This window comes from Hordeum vulgare, chromosome 4H, assembly GCF_904849725.1.
Source record: "Hordeum vulgare subsp. vulgare chromosome 4H, MorexV3_pseudomolecules_assembly, whole genome shotgun sequence".
Classification (NCBI taxonomy): Eukaryota; Viridiplantae; Streptophyta; class Magnoliopsida; order Poales; family Poaceae; genus Hordeum; species Hordeum vulgare.
The window spans coordinates 394,277,376-394,293,192 of record NC_058521.1 but is presented as its reverse complement, the minus strand read 5'-3'; the positions used below and the strand labels follow the sequence as shown (position 1 = coordinate 394,293,192).

At 39.4% G+C, this 15,817-nt stretch overlaps 1 protein-coding gene across 1 annotated transcript; it reads left to right on the top strand.

Annotated features, from left to right (window-relative positions):
* Nucleotides 1-522: 522 nt before the first annotated feature.
* On the top strand, nucleotides 523-1,786 carry LOC123446507 (probable WRKY transcription factor 70). The gene is made up of 3 exons (XM_045123085.1): nucleotides 523-818; nucleotides 965-1,066; nucleotides 1,288-1,786. Exons 1-3 carry the CDS (start codon nucleotides 523-525, stop codon nucleotides 1,784-1,786), a joined length of 897 nt encoding a protein of 298 aa, XP_044979020.1.
* The last annotated feature ends 14,031 nt before the right edge of the window (nucleotides 1,787-15,817 follow it).

Sequence of the window (15,817 nt, the reverse complement as noted above, 5' to 3'; positions counted from 1 at the left end):
CGTCTATTTAGGTCGACGCGTTGGGTCAACTTTTTATTCATACGGATCTAAACAGACCACAACGGACCAAATAGATTGTCCTGTTAAAGTTGCTCTAACGGCCAGCCCAGCAGGACTATGTTTTCACCAAGGCCTGGATGGAGGAAGGAAGTTGCCGAGGCATTGCCGGTGACCATTCAGTCAAACACGCTCATGACCTCACACTGCCTGTGTCATGCCGATGACGATTTGGATATGTGGAGTAGCCATGCCTCCCTGTGTATGCTTTCTTTGATTCTTCGAGCATCTACTATGGTCGCCCGGTCGTTGGGACCCACTCCCATGCTTCCATGCACGTTCCTCGTGCGCCCGTCCTTACTGCTTTTAACATTTTCCTTACTACTTTTCCTACCGCCCGATAAGAACGGGAGTGGCAAGGAAACACCTCACTTAATTAGTTAGAGAACCATTCCTACGCCTAAACCTTAGCTTATAGCGGTGAACGCTGCACACTAGCAAGCGGGCTAGCACTACTGTGGTTGCATGGCATCTTCGGACAGCGCGGGGAGAGACTTGCCGGCGGCGAGGGCGGCCGCGGCGGTAAACGACCTGATCGAGGTGCGCGAGGGGGCGATGAGGCTGAAGGGCATGCTGCAGGAGCAGTCGTCGGGTTTTGCAGAGCTGATGGACGGGATACTAAACAAGCTGTCCAGCGCTCTGTCGGCGTTGGACACCGGCTGCACGGCCGGAGCATCCGCGTCCGGGGCGTCCGATGGGGTGATCAGGGCGAGGGCGGAGAGCTCGACCGGGAGGACGAGGAAACGCAGCTTCAGCAGAAGGTGAAAAAATGAACTCTCTTCAGGAGCACACGGTCCAACTAAACAGTGTGTTGTGCTAATTAACTTATTTACTTTGGCACAAGTTCCTTGTAATCGATGCTCATTTTGATTAGTTTTTCCTCGACTTTGCTATGTTTATATGGCAGATTAGAACGCTCATCGGGCAAGCGAGTAACTGACACGCTGGTTGATGGTCACATATGGCGGAAATATGGGCAGAAGGAAATTCAAAACTCAACTCATCCGAGGTACGTACACTTGTTTTGTTTCCGATTATTATAATTAATACTACTGGTAGCTAGCACGATAATGGTTTGATCTTTCAACGCAGCTTGGAGAGAAGCACTACAAAATTATAATTAATACTACTAGTAGCTAGCACGATTTCTCTTTGCCCACGCTCGCTCTGACTTGCTATGGAAACTGGAGGAAATTAAATCACGAGCTTCGTTATGGTTTGATCTTTCAGGAGCTATTACAGGTGTACGCACAAATCAGACCAAGGTTGCAACGCCAAGAGGCAAGTCCAGATCTGCGAGACCCATCCAATCAAGTACGCCGTCACGTACTACGGCGAGCACACCTGCAAGGCCCCCTCCAATACCCCAATGATCATAGTCCCCGCTAGCGGCGACCGCGCAGACAACCTCGTCAGTTTTGCCCCGACGTTACCTCAGTTGCTCCCGGCCACTACTCAGCTGTCGTCCTCCTGGTGCACCAGCGTAGACGACGTGTTCAGCTCCTCGTCCGATCCGTTCGTGCAGGCAGACGAGCTCGCCGTCATCGTGGGATCGGCCGGGAAGACGTCCTCAACGGTGGGGTCGGTGCCGGACTACAGCGGGAGCGGGATCGGCGACATGGCGAGAGGCGGCACGGGCAGTTTCGCGTCGTCGCCGAGCAGCCTCGGGTTCGTGGTCGGTTCTCTGGGCAGCATCGTTGATGACGATTTCTTCCAGTTCGATCCATGACAAGGGGTTGAATTCTTTTCTCCGGTGGTTCCATCCATCGCTTGACTTGCATGTACGGTGAAACCATGCATGCATTGCGTATAGCATAGCGTGCATGATGGATGCTTGCGCATAGTGTGCTGCGCATGAATCTAACCACTGTGCACCTCCAATTTCTAGATAATAACCAGGTGCACAACTGATATTCTGTATAGAGAGTACGAAAGGTTGGTAAAGATCAGTATATTCCTGCAAAAAAAAAAGGTAAAGATAGTCTGTTTGTGCAAGAATCTGTTATGGATCGCCAAATCGACTAATGATAACAGCGCCAGTTTACTTATATTACTTTCTCCGTCACAATTTAAAAGACATGCATGTGTACCTAGATCGTCAATTTGACTTATATAAAATATATTGTTTAACATAAAAATTATATCATTAGAAAATAAAACATCTAAAGTTTTTAATGATATATTTTTTATTATATATGTCTTTCAATAAGTTGGTATACATGTGCCGGATTTATAAACTGATACGGAGGGACTAAATCGGCACCCCGCAAAAAGAAAAGAAAATACTAGATCGGGACATCGTAATTTCCATGAGCAGTCAGATCCGAAGAAGAACATATACTGTATGAATTAAAAAGTACGGCTTGAAATGTTGATGTCAAAGATACAAAGGAATAGTAATCGGTTTTGTTGTATTACGATCTTAATCACTTTTCTAACCATTCGATTGCCTTGTCGCTTTGCGTTGTGTCGTCCGCAACCGTCGTTTACACGGTCAGTCCATGGGCATGAGTACTGGCTTTTTTTTTGTCTACAGAGGACTGTCCATGTGAATCGTTTCTAGCTATTTGCATGTTATTGTCATTCGTTTTATTTTCTCAATCTTGTAATTGTCATTTGTCGACCGTAGCTGCTAGGGTCAGCTCTTTTGTAATGATTTCCGTTTCAGTTTTCTCTCTCGTGATTAATTGTTGTTTTCTTAATTAATTGCTGTTTTTATTTTTATTTTTATTATTCACTACTAAGTAGAAATTTATTCCACTCTTTTCCCTTTTCTTAAGTAAGTGTATTCATTTTATTTACCTTAATATTTAAAAAATCTGTTTAGGCTTTCATTATTTTTTGTTTTTATCTTTTTTTTACTTTCCAGGTTTTTTTGTTTTCTATTTTCATTTTTTACTTTTATTTTTATTTTTAGTCCTTGTTTTATTTAATGTTCTGGTGTCTTTCTTTTTTTTCCTTCTTATATTAATGACATCAATATTTAAAGTTGGATCGCAACTGCATGTTTTTAAATATGGGCACAACTGCAAATATTCAAAGTAGGGTCGCAATTGCAAGTATTCAAAGTCGGGTGGCAACTACAAGTATTCAAATTTGGATCGCAACTACAACTATTCAAAGTCAAGTCGCAACTAAAAGTATTCAAAGTCGGGTCACAACTGCAAGTATTCAAAGTCGGGTCGCAACTATAGGTGTTCACCATCGGGTTGCAATTGCAAGTATGCAAAGTCGGGTCACAACTATAAGTATTCACAATAGGGTCGCAAATGCAAGTATTCAATACAAATTTTCAACTAGGGTCCCAACAGAAAGTTTTCAAAGTTTTAGGATGCAACTGCAAGTTTTAAGTGGGCCATTAAAATTTTTCTAGTTGGGGTCACCAAATCGTAAATGGGTTTGCAACTACAAATTTTAAAATGATGTCGCAATTGCATGTTTCATAACGGTTCACATTTAAAAAAATCTTGGCTAAATTTTTCTAAAGTATAGTTACTTCTCGGTGTCTAGTAGGGTTGATTTTTTCCTTCTCAATGCATTTTCTTTTTTCAGCCCAAAGTCACGCGATGAAAAACCCATCTAGAAAGTTTTTTTCTTTTGTTTATGTGTACTACATAGCTAATGAAAGCATATCTTTTCTCTCTCAAAAAAAGGTAATGAAAATCTTCCTCATCACAGGAACAAAAATAGACGCCAGGGAAAGAAGTAGCGACCAATCCAGCAATCATCCATACACAAACTACAAATATCCAATCAACAACAATCCCATAGAAATTAAAAAGGCCGAAGCCCATAGACAATGTGAAAAACAATCTACAACAACAATACATGATGTCGGTTGATGTCACGTGAATGAGATCCACTACAAGAAATATGCTCATACATGACGTTTTTTAAGACGTCGTTGATGAATTCGTCATAAATCTATAACGATTTCATCCGAGATTGTCGTAAACCGTTTGAGGGGACCAAATCTACATATAAATTATGACGATGTGAGTCAAAAACGTCGTAACCGCATAAGATGAGATCGCTATAACTTTTATGACGATTATAAAAATGTCGTAACATGTTCTAACTATGTTCGCATGTCACTCGTGGGTCCACTCTATGTCACGCGCCAAACCCGCCTAGTTTGTGAAGCAACCTACTATTCTGTCATTTCAAAAATTCTCGAAAAATTCTCATAAATACTTTGGAACATATATTCCTCAAATATGTGAAAACCCTTCCTTCCATAGTTCAAAAATAATTCATAAATATTCATTTTCCTATTCTGCTCAGAATAGCAATTTGTGAAGGAAGTGCTATTTCTATTTATTTTATTATCCATATATTTTTTGGGTACTCTTTCCTATCCAAATCATTGCCTCATGAAAACTTTCGGAACCATTTTCCTAGTAAATCTTTCTCAGCAAATTTCCAAAGTTTGTGTTCAGCTAACAACTTTGTGAAGGAAGTACTAGATAGGAGTATCCTAATGAGTTGAATTTTTTCCACATCTTCTACGTGCCCAAAACATAGCTCTCCACAAAATTTTAGCCTCATCTAACAATCCATGTGAGCTCATCATCCAATCTTTGTTTCTGGTAATTTTTTCATTTTATGAAGCAACTACATTTTATATTGCTTTATAGTTGATGAAAATTTACCACGACATGAAACTAACCATATAACATCACTCCACCAAATTTTAGCTCATTTAATTCAGCCAGTTTCCCTCAATATTTTTCCTAATATTCTGTTCAGTAGAGAGCATTGTGAAGGAAGTATAATTTTTGTTTATCCAAATTTTATGAAATTTTTAGAGTGCCTTAATGTGCTCAATCCAATCATATATGCCATGAATGTGGCCATAAGATTGATCATTTGGCTTGAAAGCCATGAATCTTCACACATGATAGTTCATTTGTGAGAACACTTTTTAAAAATAATTACCATATTACAAGCCTATTATTTTTCCTCATAACTTGGTCACATATAATGACACAATGCGAAGGTTTTCCAAATTTTTGATTTGTTTTTGGAATTTTCATGCTCGTTCCAAAATGCGGTCAAAACGATGGGCATGATCGTTCCTAGCTAGTGGTTGAATACTAGAATTTTTTTGGTGTTTCTCTGATTCAATAGATACCTATCTACCTAGAAATTATTTCTGAAAAACATCGTGAGCAAACTATGAGGGAACTGCAGTTTAAATTTGATCCGCTTCTTGCTCAATCGACGGAAATTTGTGTAAATGACCAAAAATAGCTAGAAAGGTCGGAAATGCATACAAGTCGGCGATCATACATAAAATGTGGTCTAAGTTGAGTGAAAATTTCAGTGATGCCCTTTTGCACAATATTTTTTATAGCTGGTTCACAAAATCTACTTATTTTTAGCACTTAGAAACTAGTATTTTAAATTGTAGATGTTTCCAACCAATGATAACTCTTCCCATGGATTACCCCACTATATCCAATCTGAGCCGTCCACACTCGATGGAGGGCTCGGTGGAGGTCATCGTGATTTCTATTGTTGATCTTGCATTAGTTCAAACGGACCAAATTTAAATTTAAAAATAAAGTCAAGTGATAAAGTTTTCTAATATCAAAATAAAAATGTTCGAGTGTGTCGAATATTACCTAGGAGAATTGTTCTTTAGGAACTATTAATTTTAAGGGATTTTATTATGCTAAAATAAAATAAAACTAAAGCTGTTAAATAGTGAAATAAAAATAGAAACAAATAAGAAAAAGGAGGAAAGAAACCCCCCCCCCTTGGCCCAAACTGGGACGGCCTCACCCAGCCCACCTAACCGAGGGTATTTAACCCCCCATCTAACCCTAAATCCACCCACAGCTTCACTCCCAGTCCACCCCACGCCGCCACCCCATCCACAAGGGGAAAGCCCCCTCGCCCCCTGTCCCCATCGCCCCCTCGCTCTCTCTCCCACGGCGCCCCTTCTCCACCGCCGACTGCGCCGACCCTCCCTCCCCTCGCTCACCTCACCCCGCCGCCGCGACCTCCTCCAGCTCCCTGCACTTCGCCTCTCCTCCTGATTCGCACCGCTTCCCTATGCAATCGGGGTAGAGCCATGGCACGGATCCTAGCGTGGGCGGCCGACGTAGTCGGCGACGCCAGCGATAGTGACGACGAGGCCGCCGCTGAGCGCGAGCTCGCCGCGGCCATGACCCCGGACACGAACATTCCAGATCCACACATGCAAAATTCGCCTCCCCCTCTCTCGATTTCATCTCCTTCCCTTGCATGCTTTAATCCATATCATGATCCAGGGCGGCGGCTGCCATGACCCTCCCACCCAGATCCACCAACGTCGTCGTCAAGGGCTCCCTCGCTCGACCTGGGCCTCGACGGAGGTCCCAAAATCGCATGCTCGCGTGTCGGTGTGGGACTGCTCGGCCGACGACGCGATCGTCCGTACGTGAGGAGACGGCTGCCTGCTCCGTGCCAACCCACTCTTCCTCAGGTCCGCCACGATCGCAAGAGAACTCGCGCTGTCGTCATATTTGTTGCTATCTGTATGTCGCGGTGGTGCCAGCGCCGTCCCCGGAACACGTTTGGCTGGCTGCTCTTCCTGCTTCCCCGATGGATTGTGAGATATGTGTTGTTAGGCCCCTGTCATGATATGTGTTGTTAGGCCCCTGTCATGATAACCCGAAGCACACCTCATATCTTTAGTGTCCGTTTTGCATGTTGTCAATTCACTGGTTCCATTATTCTATTTGTCGAGTACTCTTAAAGATGGATTTCTAATTCCTCTTTATTGTAGGTTTGCCAATATCATTTATATATCCCTTCTTGTATTTCATGGTATGTGCACCTCCTCCTAAAGGATTATCGCATCGACAATTTTCTGCACATAGTATTAGATTCATACTGTAACGAGGAGATTGGATGTATGGCTGTGTTATAGTATGTCCCTTTATTAATTGTACTATGTGTTAAAGTTTCGAGCATCAACCACATGAATATGCTAGCTTCTGGTTAAAATCTACACATGCAGCAATAAAAGTTTCGTCATTACCACCCGTATCTGTAATATATATGCAGGATCTAGTTTTGCTCTAAACTTGTACAAAGTTTAGGCATTGCATTTTTTTTCATAATTAGTATTCATTAAATAAGTTTTGAAGTTTACTTAGTTAGTTACTCCGTTATTTGATATATTTTCGTGTCCATATTCGTGAAAGCAAAGTCAATTCCGAGTTCCTCAACATCAGCTATATCTTACTAGCCTCCAGTAGTAGAGCTAGAATCTCCATGGTGTTGCTTCATGTACCAATGGAATGCATATTTCTTCAGATTTGTTATTTGTGACATGAAATATATATGGGATTGATACATATAAGATCAGTTTCATACTTTTTCTGATTAATAATTGGAAACATGGTCAATATTTTTATTAATGAATAGAAGAATTAATTCGGGGATTGATGCAGATATGTCTTGGTCTAGCACATACGACTTCCATTTCGATGTAGACAATCAAAATATTTGGTCTTAGATTTCTCTTGCTTACAATATATGGTTTAATATATTTTTTATTTTTATTTTAACTAATACTCCCTCCGTTCCAAAATATAACTACATACGGAGCAAAATGAGTGAATCTATACTCTAAAATATGTCTATGTACATCCGTATGTAGTTTATATTACAATCTCTAAAAGGTCTTATATTTAGGAACGGAGGGAGTACAATTTAACTACGGTATTGCCTTTCTTTTGTACATCCAAAGTACATGTACAAATACAATGTGAAGATTATGTCTGTAACATATATTATTAAAAAATAATTATTATAAATACATGTGGTAGCTAATAAAATTTTCACATATGTTATATGTATGGCTGTGTTTTAAATTAATGAATCATATTCATGTAGACAAATGAATAAATAATAGTGTTGTTTTATCATACTTGTACCTTCCTTAGAGTATGTATTATTATGCTTTCCAACTCCAATCAGCGCCCATTTTTCTTTTGCTTCAAATGGTCAAATGTTGACGTGATACAGTAGGATTAATGTCTTCTTTTGCTACCTGTAGGATCTGATGCTTGGTTCTTGTTTTCCTGATGTAGAAAGAAGGAGACTAATGTTGATTCCTGCTATTAGTCTCACCATTGGCTCCCTTCAGTACAGTCTGGAGAAGGGAGCAGCAAAAGCTGAATTTACTGACAGTAAGTTTTCAATCAACATGCCCCCATTTAAAAATAAACAGGTTTTGCTCTACTATGACACATACGCTTCGAAGCTTCAACGTATTAAGAATGTCTTTATAAACATGTTGCTAACGATGATCTGCAATGCTGCAACTAATAACCACTGTTGAGCATTGCATACATGTCGTCCAGATCGATCCAGTTCTGCGATCAACCAACGCAATTATTAATTACAATGTAGCCAGTATCCATTCATTTGCATTTCTATCTTGAAAACATGGAAAAATGTGCGTACAAGACTAGCTAATTGTGTCTGCTTACTGTCTGGACGCATACTTTGGTACGACGTACGTGTGCTGCAGAGTACCTTAACGAGTGAGAGTACCTTACTATATCATGTCCAATAATAATTACTATAGTATTTGATGCTGCCTTCTTTTTTGAGTTATTCAAGTATGGGTCATTCAACTACATTTTTTGCCTACATACTGGTATATCTTACTTTAGATTAATCATTTCAGCTTCACACAATTAATTAAGGCCAAAAGGGGTGAATTTTAGGACTCTTCATAATTTAGCTGTCATTTTTTTTGTATTGTTATTGTTCAGTCCATCTTTATAGGTTACATCAGTGGTAGTTGGTTTAATTGGCTAGACTCAAACTTCTCTCATCTGAGTTCAGAAACGTTTGTCGCTTCAAGGTTTCCGCCATGGATTGCTTGTTTTTGTGCCTTGTTTCTATTCTTGATCTGTATCTTGTAGCTCTTACAAATATGGTTATTTCTTCTACAGGACCTCCAGGCCTAAGAAAGTTGAAGTGCGAAGCCTTGAAGCCAATTGTGTGAAGCTCTACTTATCCAAGAATGTATATTATATATTGTAATAATAGACATATCTGCTTTGTAATAGATTGGAAAAATTGTAATATACTACCTTCGTGTTAATTTGATGAATTTCACATGTCCTTTCTGCTCTATTTGAAATATTCATATCGTATGCGATTTGAGAATGTGTGAAATGAAAACCTGACTAGAACTTCTTGACATATGGGACAAATTATGAGAAGAACATGACAAGTGGGCCTACACAGAAACCTAAAATTCAAAAGCCCAAAACTGAAACTGGATCAAATGTATTTGGGCACTAAAAGGGCAGGGCCCAAATTATAATGATACAAAAAAATTCGAAAAAAAATACTAAAGTGGCTGTAAAGAGGCTAAGGCCCAAAAAGAAGCCCAATAAGAAAAAACCAAAAAAAATAAAACCAGCCCATGTGATTAATTGAAATGGGTTGGGCTGATTTCAACTATGATGTTTTGATTTCGTCGTAATTTTGCCACATAGGACTGCCACGTAGGACTGGGTTATATTGTCAATGACGATTTAGGATCGTCGTAAAGGTTACGACGATCCAGGAATCGTCGTAGAAGTTACGACGATTTCGATCAAAACGTCGGTGCTGTTCATTTGTGACGCTCCATTTTCGACGCTTGGTTTTTCGTCGTGAGATCGTCGTAAACTAAAAACCGTGACGATGTAGCGACGAAAATATGGCATCGTGTATTAGCATATTCCTTGTAGTGATCATAGTTATGCCTCAGCTAGATGAGTTCTAGCTAATTCCAATATTAATTGTATTTACATTTTGAAATGATAAAGGTAAATTAAAGGACGCTGATAACGAGCGTTCGTTCGGCCTGGGCACCTCCTTTTGTTCGGCCCCAGGGATCAATCCACACGAACGATTCCGTTCAGCAGCGGGGACCCGTGGCCCAAACACCTCCCCGTCGCCGGTTGTTTTCTTGTAAAAACCAAAAAGGAACTGGCTCAGTAAAGTATGTGATCACCTCTCAACTGGTCTACCCCGCAACACCATTGGTCATTCCACCAACCATCCTCCTCCATGTCAACAATCTTGAAAGAGCTTTCTTATGGTCTCGTGCAGAAAAGACCGGGGCAGAATGCAAGGTGAAGTGGAAAACTGTCAGCAAACCACATGAGTATGGGGGCCTGGGGGGGTCCTCAACACAGAAAAGTTCATGCGTGCCCTCCGGTTGCGCTGGTCGTGGTACGAATGTAAGGACACTACTAAGATGTGGGTGGGGATGGGCAACCCTTGCGATGACAAGGACCTAGATTTTTTTACGTGTCCGTCACCATCACCATTGGCAATGTTGCAAGGTCCCCTTTTTGGGATGAGCCATGGCGCCATGGGCACAAGCCAATGGAAATCGCACCGCTGGTCTATGAGGCCTCCAATAGGGAAAAAATGGAAGGTGTGTGAAGCTCTCAAGAATAATGCGTGGATCTGAAAGATCAAACCGCCCACAAACGTCTCCACCGAGCATGTCACGCAATTTTTCACCTTATGGCTGCTCCTGCTCGAGGTTGAACTCGACGAGTAGTCCCAAGATAACATTCTCTGTAAGCACACGAATATTGGGATCTACTCTGCGTCTTCCACGTACAAGGCGCCGTTCCTAGGGTTGGTCCACTCACCCATGGATAAAATGGTCTAGAAGGCTAGGGCACCACCAAAGGTCAAGTTCTTTGCTTAGTTGGCTCTCCAAGACAGAATCTGGACGGTCGATAGGTTGGCAAAGCGAGGGCGGCCAAACTGCGACCTATGCCCCCTCTGCAAGAGAGTGCAAGAATGTCGATCTCATCTACTCTTCAAATGCCAGTACACCCGAAGGTTGTGGCCTTACTCATTGATGAGTATCACATCCTTGGGATCGACATGAAAAACTAGCTAGTGTTCCATACAATTAACGCTTGGTGGGCAAGTATCTGTGTTTGCGCTACACCTTTCAGGCAAGCCAAGGGGTCCCTCACCATGCTTGTCCCACTGACGATCTCGAATGAGTGAAATGCATGAGTTTTCAAGAACAAAAGCACTCCACCGACTATTCTTCTTGCCTCCAGCGCAACGGAGGCGAACCTTTGGGTCACCGCGGGTGTCAAGAAATTAGGGCCATAATTTCAAAAAAGGGAACAAAAATCCCACTCAGGAAACAAATGAAAAGGCCCAGATTTGTTTTTTTGTGACAAATAAAAGTCTGATTTTTTCTCTGCTACGGAAAAATTGCCATCAACTTTAAAAGAACAAAAAATGTGAAAAAGTGGATGAGACCTTAGGAGAGGCCACCAAACTTCTCGACAACATCATGGTTAACTATTCTCAATGGCATACCGAGAGAGCAACAAGTGGGAAGAAGGTAAATTCTGTTTAGTAAATCTCTACTTTGATTAAAAAAGTGGATGTTCTTATGAACTTAGTTGCTAATAAACATACTCATGTTGATCCCAATGATATGCTTTTGTCTATCTTTATTGAAAAAAATAATGATGGTATTGATGTCAAATTTGTCTCACGAAAGAATTTCAACAACAATGCTTATAGGGGTAATTTCAATGTTAGATCGTATCCCGATAATGATCCTAACGGTTATGACAATTCTTATGGAAATTCTTCTACAAATTCTAATAAGATACCCTCTGATCTTGAGAACACAATAAAGGAATTCATTAATTATCAAAAAGTTTTCAACACTATGGTAGAAGAAAAATTGCATGTTTTGATACTTTGGCTAAAACCTTGGATAGGATAATTCTTTATATAGAAATTCTTTAAAAATCTTTACCTCGTAAGCATGATTTTAATGAGACTGTTAAATCTATCCAACTTTATATTATTGAAAGTAAGAAGAGGACCATTAAGTTAAAAGCTAAGTGGGAATTCCTAGAAAAAGCTCTTCCACCCGGTTTTTACAGGAATCATGATGAAGATGTTAAAATGATTGGTACTTATCCTATTGAATCTTTGTTTACTTATTTGAATGTTAATGATAAATGGAGTAGAGATGAGTAAACTCTAGTAAAGGAGTGTCCCGTTTGCTTGGTGGGTGATGATTTTAATGCTAAAATTGAAAAAAGTGGGTTCGGAGAGGTCAAAACTTTAACTAGTGATGTGCCCACTATTTTGGATTAAAAGGACTTTAATTATGATAATTTCTCATTAGTACAATGCATTTCCTTAATGCAATCCATTATTAGCTCACCCAATGCTTATGAACAAAATAAAGCTTTTAGTCAACATATAGTGGAAGCTATGGTGAAAGCTTATGATGAGAAACTTGAGCTTGAAGTTTCTATTCCTAGAAAATTGCATGATGAGTGGGAGACTACTATCAAAATTAAGATAAATAAATATGAATGTGATTCTTTGTGTGACTTTGGTTCTAGTGTTTCAACCATACCTGACACTTTATGTGATGTGCTTGGTCTAACCAATATTGAAGAATGTTCCCCAAACTTGCATCTTGCGGATTCTACCATCAAGAAACCCTTAGGTATAATAAATTATGTGCTAATAATGGCAAATAAAAATTATGTGCTTGTAGATTTCGTTGTGCTTGATATTGATTGCAACCCTACTTGTCCAATTATTACTTGGAAGACCTTTCATACGAACTATAGGTGCAACCATTGATATGATAGAGGGAAATATAAAGTTCCAGTTTCCATTAAAGAAAGGAATGGAACACTTCCCTAGAAATATAATTAGACGACCATATGAATCAATAATGATAGCCACTTATAGTTTGAGTGTCAAAGATGACAACACTTGAAACTATGCAATATGCCTAGTTAGGGGCGTAAAACAATATCACTTGTTGGGAGGCAACCCAATAGTTATCTTTATTTTTTTATTTTTATTTCTATTAGTGTGTGATAACATGATTATTGCCTTTGTAGTTATTTTGTTTTTATGTTTTAATTAGTGTTTTTGCCAAGTAAAGCCTTTGGGATGATTTGCATGATGAGTAGAATTGATACGGTGTAAAAACAAAAACTTTGGCGCCCAGTGTAGAATTTATGTGATTTTAATGGGACGTATTTTTAAGATATTTTTTTTGCACAGTATGTTTATACGAATTCATCAGATCATCCTAATTTTTCAGAATTTTGAGAGTTACATAAGTATAGTTTCATTAAAGATTACTACACACTGTTTAGTTTCACTCAGATTTTGTTTTTGCATTTATGGTTTGCATGTTTTCATGATGCTATGGATTATATCAGGGGGTATAAGCCATGGAGCAATTAATATACAATACCCTATGCTAAAATAAAATAATATTAAATATGCAACAACATATGAAAGTATTTGATAAGTTGCTTATACTAATGGATCTCACGAAGTTTTGTTGAGTTTTATGTGATTGATGTTTTCGAGTTTTGGGTATTGTTTTGATGGACAAAGGATTGAGGAGAAGAAAAAACCTAATATTTGGGGATTCCCTAGGCAACCTAAGGTAATATTCTAGGATACTCAAGCGTCTAGGCTTGGAAATGCCCCGGAAGGCATCCCCTCTTTTCGTCTCAATCCATCGGTATGTTACTTGGAGGTATATTTTTATTCGTCACATGATATGAATTTTGCTTAGATCTTTGTTTGATTTTACTTCCAGATTTCCACAACATTATTTTCTGGATACACCTATTTTAGATAGAGATCACACCATCACAATTTTTTAGATTACTCTATGTGCTTCACTTATATCTTTTGAGCTTAGCAGTTGGTCTAGTACTTCACTTATATCTTTTTTAGCAAGGTGGTGTGTAGATTTTATAGAAGTATTACGCTATCATTCTTCATTTATATTTGTTTGAGATCTGGAAAAATAGTGAAGGTAATTTGCATGAGTAAAAAATGAGTATCCAATGAATGATGAGAAAACCACCATGTAGCACATATAGAGAAATTGTGGGTCAATGATATTGACATGGTGAGATGAAAAAGGTGTGAGTGCATTATTACCAATTCAGATAGGTGTCTATATTAATATTTGTTAAACTTCTTGTTCATATACAAATAAAAAAGGCATGGTGATGATGTCTCAACATTTCTATTTCTCGTTAAAAACCATGTGTTGTTTTGAGCCGGAGTCGCGGGATGGTTAACTCCTACCAACCCTCTCCCTCGGGGCATGCAAGTAGTACTTTGATTTGTGATAAAACTAATAAAACTTTGCAGTAAGTATATGAGTTCTTAATGACTAATTTGATACCATGGACATACACACTCTCACCTACTCATATTTGCTAGCCTCTTCGATACCATGCATCGCCCGTTCTCACCTTAAGGATCGGTGCAACTTTCGCCGGTGCATCCAAACACTGTGACATCACACGCTCTGTTGCACATAAACCTTTTTATATGCTCCTCAAAACAGCCACCATACCTACCTATCATGGCATTTCCATAGCCATTCCGAGATATATTACCATGCAAATGCCAATGTCATTTCACATGACTAGTTCGTTCATCATCATAATGCTTTGCATGATCATATAGAGCTGACATAGTATTTGTGGCAAAGTAACCTTTCATCATATTTTTGATACATGTCACACTAAATCTTTGCACATCCTGGTACAGTGCCAGAGGCATTCATTCAGAGTCATATTGTCCTATCAGTTTTCATGATGAGTTGTATGTAAATAAAAGTGTGATGATCATCATTATGGGAGCATTGTCCGAGTGAGGAAATAAAAATGGGGGAGGCCAAATGTGCCCACTATTAGAAAAATGAAAGAAAAGAAGAGAAGGGACTTTGCTACTATCTTTTACCACACTTGTGCCTCAAAGTGGCACCTTGTTCTTCATATAGAGAGTCTCATGTTATATCATTCTTTTGCTAGTGGGAATCACTTTTTCATAAACTTGGCTTGTATATTTTGATGACGAGCGTCCTCAAATGCTTGAGGTCTTCATGAGCAAGAAGTTGGATGCACACCCCCACTTAGCTTCAGTGGAGCTTTCATACACTTATAGCTCTTGTGCATCGTTTGCATAGCAATCCCTACTCCTCACATCGATATCTACCGATGGGCATCTCCATAGCTCGTTGGTATGCCTAGTTGATGTGAGACTATCTTGTCCACTTTTACCCCTTTGAAACCTACCATCATATTCTATTCCACCTTTATGCTATGTCCAATGGTTCACACTCATGTATTGCATGAAGAATAAAAGGTTGATGCATATTGAAAAAGTACGATCCAATTGCCTGAATTGAACACCGTGGTACTTGACATTTGTATTAATGTGGTGAAGATGGAGCCATGCCTTGCTAATATAATAAAGATGGATGGGGGGTAAAACAATCTTTGAGAATCGTATAGTTTGAAAGTTTAACAATTTGCTACTTATACCAATACGTGTTGATATGTTAATGTTTGTTAATTCATTGTGTCTCAGTGAGCATACATGCATAAGGTTACATCATGGATACCGTGTCACATAAAAAATTATGTTTTTATCATTTACCTACTCAAGGACAAGCACGAATTAAGCTTGGGGATGCTTGATACGTCTCCAACGTATCTATAATTTTTGATTGTTCCATGCTGATATATTATCATTCTAGTATGTTTTTGGAGTATTTATTTACCATTTTAAATTATTTTTTAGCACTAACCTATTGACACAGTGCCCAATGCTAGTTGTCGTTTTCTATGTGTTTTTCAGTTTGCAGGTTTTCCATACCAAACGAGGTCCAATTGCCCTGAAACTTTTTGATGAT

Excerpts from the sequence above, each read along its gene's own strand:
- LOC123446507 (XM_045123085.1), top strand. The coding sequence starts at position 523 with ATGGCATCTTCGGACAGCGCGGGGAGAGACTTGCCGGCGGCGAGGGCG. Across the intron at positions 819-964 it reads AAACGCAGCTTCAGCAGAAG|ATTAGAACGCTCATCGGGCA; the intron begins GTGAAAAAATGA and ends TTTATATGGCAG. Across the intron at positions 1,067-1,287 it reads CAAAACTCAACTCATCCGAG|GAGCTATTACAGGTGTACGC; the intron begins GTACGTACACTT and ends TTGATCTTTCAG.